We start from the raw sequence: 3,268 nt of genomic DNA, 5'->3' as shown, positions 1-3,268 counted from the left end.
GCACCACCTCGCTTTCAACCTCATTTGAAACAAATTCAAATCTCCACATATATTGCAAACATGCTTACATTTTGCTGTTTATGTTGCAGATGCCTATATTGTAATTCAATTCACAGTGTTAGTACAGGAAAAAAATTAATTTATCTGAGCCATTAACTTGTTGAATACACTGCAACTCATTTTGGGAAGAAAACTGATTAGAGCTGCTATCAATTTCAGACGAGAAAGACTGCATCTCAATACAATGAATGATAATTCAGAAAGAAAAACTGATTACAGCTGCAACTAATTTCAGACGAGAAAGACTGCATCTCAATACAATGAATGATAATTAATGAATAAATAGTTCGAGTGAATGGCAACACGGAAAAATTCAGCAACAGTCCTGAGAATACATATGTACTCCTCTTCAATACCACTCCGATGAAAGTGTGGCATCTGAATCTTGGAAAAATAGTGAATGGAAGACGGTGAGAAACAGATCTAGGCCATGAACATCACAAGGATCGAAGCAGCAACAAGTGTCTGCCAAATGCCTGCTACGAAGCTCTTCATTCCGCCATTCTGTAATCACAAAACGAAGAAACGAAGCAAATGATTTTCTTTGTTTAAAACAGGGCCATGCAATTTTAAACAAGATTGCTTATTATTTAAAATGTATAGATAAATTTAGCATTCTGAAATAATTTTTTTTTGAAGAATCGAAATGTTAGAGACTTAAATTTATGATTCTAAATAACTTTACAACGTAAAGCATTATTCTAAAAAAATTCTCTGAAAAATCTAAACTTTATAGATTAAATTACTTCTTAAAACCAAAAATTGAGTAAAAAAATGCAAGAAAAATCATGTTTAACTGAAACATAATAGATGTGAATAGTAACAGAGAACAAAACCAGATAGCTAAACCATTTCATCTATTAGGCTAAAGATGTGAATGGATGTGAGTTGTAACAGAGAGCAAAGTGAGAGATTACTCACCGGTGAATCGGGTGAAAGCGCGGGGACAGCCAAATCCTCTGAAGATGAGGGCTCTGGAGAAAGGGGAGGTGCAGGAGGGCTCTTTACAGGGGCCGGGGCGGGAGCATGATGATGATGATGGTGTTTCTGGCCTTTCTTGGTGTGTTTGGGCTTCTTCTTCTTGTGCTTATGCTTTGCAGGGGCAGGTGCTGGAGTTGGAGCCTCCTCTGTAGCAGGAGTGGGGGCTTCTACTGGCCTTTTGTGTTTGGGAGGAGCAGGGCCTGGGGCTTCCACAGGTGAGGTTGCTGGAGAAGGAGTTTCCGCGGGCCTTTTATGGTGGGGAGGGGCAGGGGACGGAGCTTCTGTGGGTTTTTTATGCTTCGGAGGTGCCGGAGCCGGAGCCTCTGGGGGCTTTTTGTGTTTCGGAGGAGAAGGAGCCGGGGCCGGAGCCTCAGGGGGCTTTTTGTGTTTCGGAGGAGCCGGGGCCGGGGCCGGAGCCTCTGTGGGCTTTTTGTGTTTCGGAGGAGTCGGAGCTGGGGCCGGAGCCTCTGTGGGCTTTTTGTGTTTCGGAGGAACGGGTGCTGGAGGCGAATAAACAGGTACGGCTGCAGACGGAGCTTTGGAAGGAACCAAAGCAGGGGACTTCTTGGATGGCCCGGCTTTCGGCGGCGCCGCGACGGGCGCTGCCGCAGGGGCCTTGGGACTCGGAGGGGTTTTGGGAGGTGACTTGGCAGGGGCTTCAGATGGTGGCGGCGGAGCAGAGGCGGGAGCTTTGGAAATGGGTGGCGCCTTTGGTTCTGCAGTGGGCGCTTCTGGTGTGGTCTTCGAGGGTTTAGGGCTGGCCACCGGTGTTACTGATTTTGTCGCGTTTTTAGCTGTTGCCAACGCGACCCGCACAATGCCAGTCTTTGTTGGTAAAACCCGGTCTCCCACCAGTACTCTGTCATGAGCTCTGCAACAAGTGGCTTGAATGCAGAACCAGAGAAGAATGCAGAAATACAATCTGTTCTTGAACCCCATTCTCGATCGACTGCAACCACAAGACACAGACAAGCATCAGATCCAAACTTAAAACCCCATCAAAATTATCTCCAAAACTTAAATCCCCATCAAAATTATCTGCATTGCAATTGAAATAATGATATCTCTGTCTGCAAAGCTCAGAGATCTAGTTTACAATGCTAACACAGTCATATAAATTAAAGCTCAGTAACTTGAATCCCCATCAAAATTATCTGCATTGCAATTGAAATAATGGTATCTCTGTCTGCAAAGCAGAGTCATATAAATTAAAGCTCAGGAACTTGAATCCCCATCAAAATTATCTGCATTGCAATTGAAATAATGATATCTCTGTCTGCAAAGCTCAGATCTACCTTAGAATACTGGCACGGCCATATAAGTTAAATGACTGATTAATCATCCTGCATACAATGACTGATTAATCATCCTGCATACAATAATTAGCTAGAATAATGAGCTAATTCTATCAGAAGCTCATCTCTAAAGCTACCTTAAAGCGACGGATAGTGGGGATCTGGAGCTAGAATAATGAGCTAATTCTATCAGAAGCCCATCTCTAAAGCTTACCTTAAAGTGACGGATAGTGGGGATCTGGTTAGACTTTAGGGGTTCTCTGCATAATAATGCCATGGACAGATCCAATTTCTTAAGAAAATGACAGAGAACAGTAGGCATACTGAATTACCTTCCTAAAATATAATGATGATGAAGAAAGGCTGGAAATTCTAGAGATTAGATCGCCATCTGCAGCTGCCCCTCTGTCTCATTCTTCAGACCAATTGAGTCACTGAAGCCCGAATCTGGCAGGCCAAAACATGTGGCTCTGGAAATTATATATGCATTGATATGAACGATGAGACAGAAAAAAACAGCTGGGAATGATTTGTGTCACTGTTAGCAGCACCGTAAAGCAGAGAGTGAGAAAATGCCAGTCAGTATTCCGCGTCTCAACTGCTCATCAATGGAACCCGATGTATGAGGTACTTGTTCACATGGGCATAATTCATACGTATCGCCATCAGTGTTTGTGATGTCGGCAGGTGGTGCCCCCACGTTGGATTTCATTTGCCTGATTTCTAATTAATTAAATCATAGACACCCTGCACATTCATTAGCAATTTGTAACGCGAGGGTTGGAAACATAAACTCGATAACTACATGCCTGTTGAAAGTGAGGCATTGCATATGCTTACCCGTTGGGTGCCAGCTGGACATCATTTTCGAGAAGTATTTCAACCATCGTCAGAAAACTGCTCGTGCAAAAACTTTATTGTCAGTTTAATGC

General features: G+C 43.4%; 1 protein-coding gene across 3 annotated transcripts; it reads right to left on the bottom strand.

Annotated features, from left to right (window-relative positions):
- Positions 1 to 306: 306 nt before the first annotated feature.
- LOC149258410 (uncharacterized) lies at positions 307 to 2,946 on the bottom strand. 3 transcript variants are annotated; one of them, XM_089415304.1, is made up of 3 exons: positions 2,669 to 2,946; positions 982 to 1,990; positions 307 to 564 (listed from the first exon to the last, which is right to left on the bottom strand). In XM_089415304.1, exons 2-3 carry the CDS (start codon positions 1,978 to 1,980, stop codon positions 484 to 486), a joined length of 1,080 nt encoding a protein of 359 aa, XP_089271430.1. In that variant the 5' UTR covers positions 1,981 to 1,990; positions 2,669 to 2,946; the 3' UTR covers positions 307 to 483. The 3 variants fall into 3 exon arrangements, with proteins under 3 accessions (XP_089271430.1, XP_089271433.1, XP_089271426.1); XM_089415307.1 differs by having other exon boundaries at positions 2,551 to 2,669; XM_089415300.1 differs by lacking the exon at positions 2,669 to 2,946 and adding an exon at positions 2,337 to 2,519.
- Positions 2,947 to 3,268: the final 322 nt, after the last annotated feature.

The sequence above is a fragment of the Pinus tabuliformis genome, chromosome 6, assembly GCF_031772625.1.
Source record: "Pinus tabuliformis cultivar Carrire ecotype Pingquan chromosome 6, CPIR1, whole genome shotgun sequence".
Taxonomy (NCBI): Eukaryota; Viridiplantae; Streptophyta; class Pinopsida; order Pinales; family Pinaceae; genus Pinus; species Pinus tabuliformis.
This window is presented reverse-complemented; position numbering and strand designations above follow the sequence as displayed.

Coding starts and splice junctions, on each gene's coding strand:
- LOC149258410 (XM_089415300.1), bottom strand. CDS start 2,383: ATGATTAATCAGTCATTTAACTTATATGGCCGTGCCAGTATTCTAAG. Junction 1,991..2,336: donor GGCCGTGCCAGTATTCTAAG/GTAGATCTGAGC, acceptor TTGTGGTTGCAG/TCGATCGAGAATGGGGTTCA. Junction 565..981: donor CGCTTTCACCCGATTCACCG/GTGAGTAATCTC, acceptor TTGTGATTACAG/AATGGCGGAATGAAGAGCTT.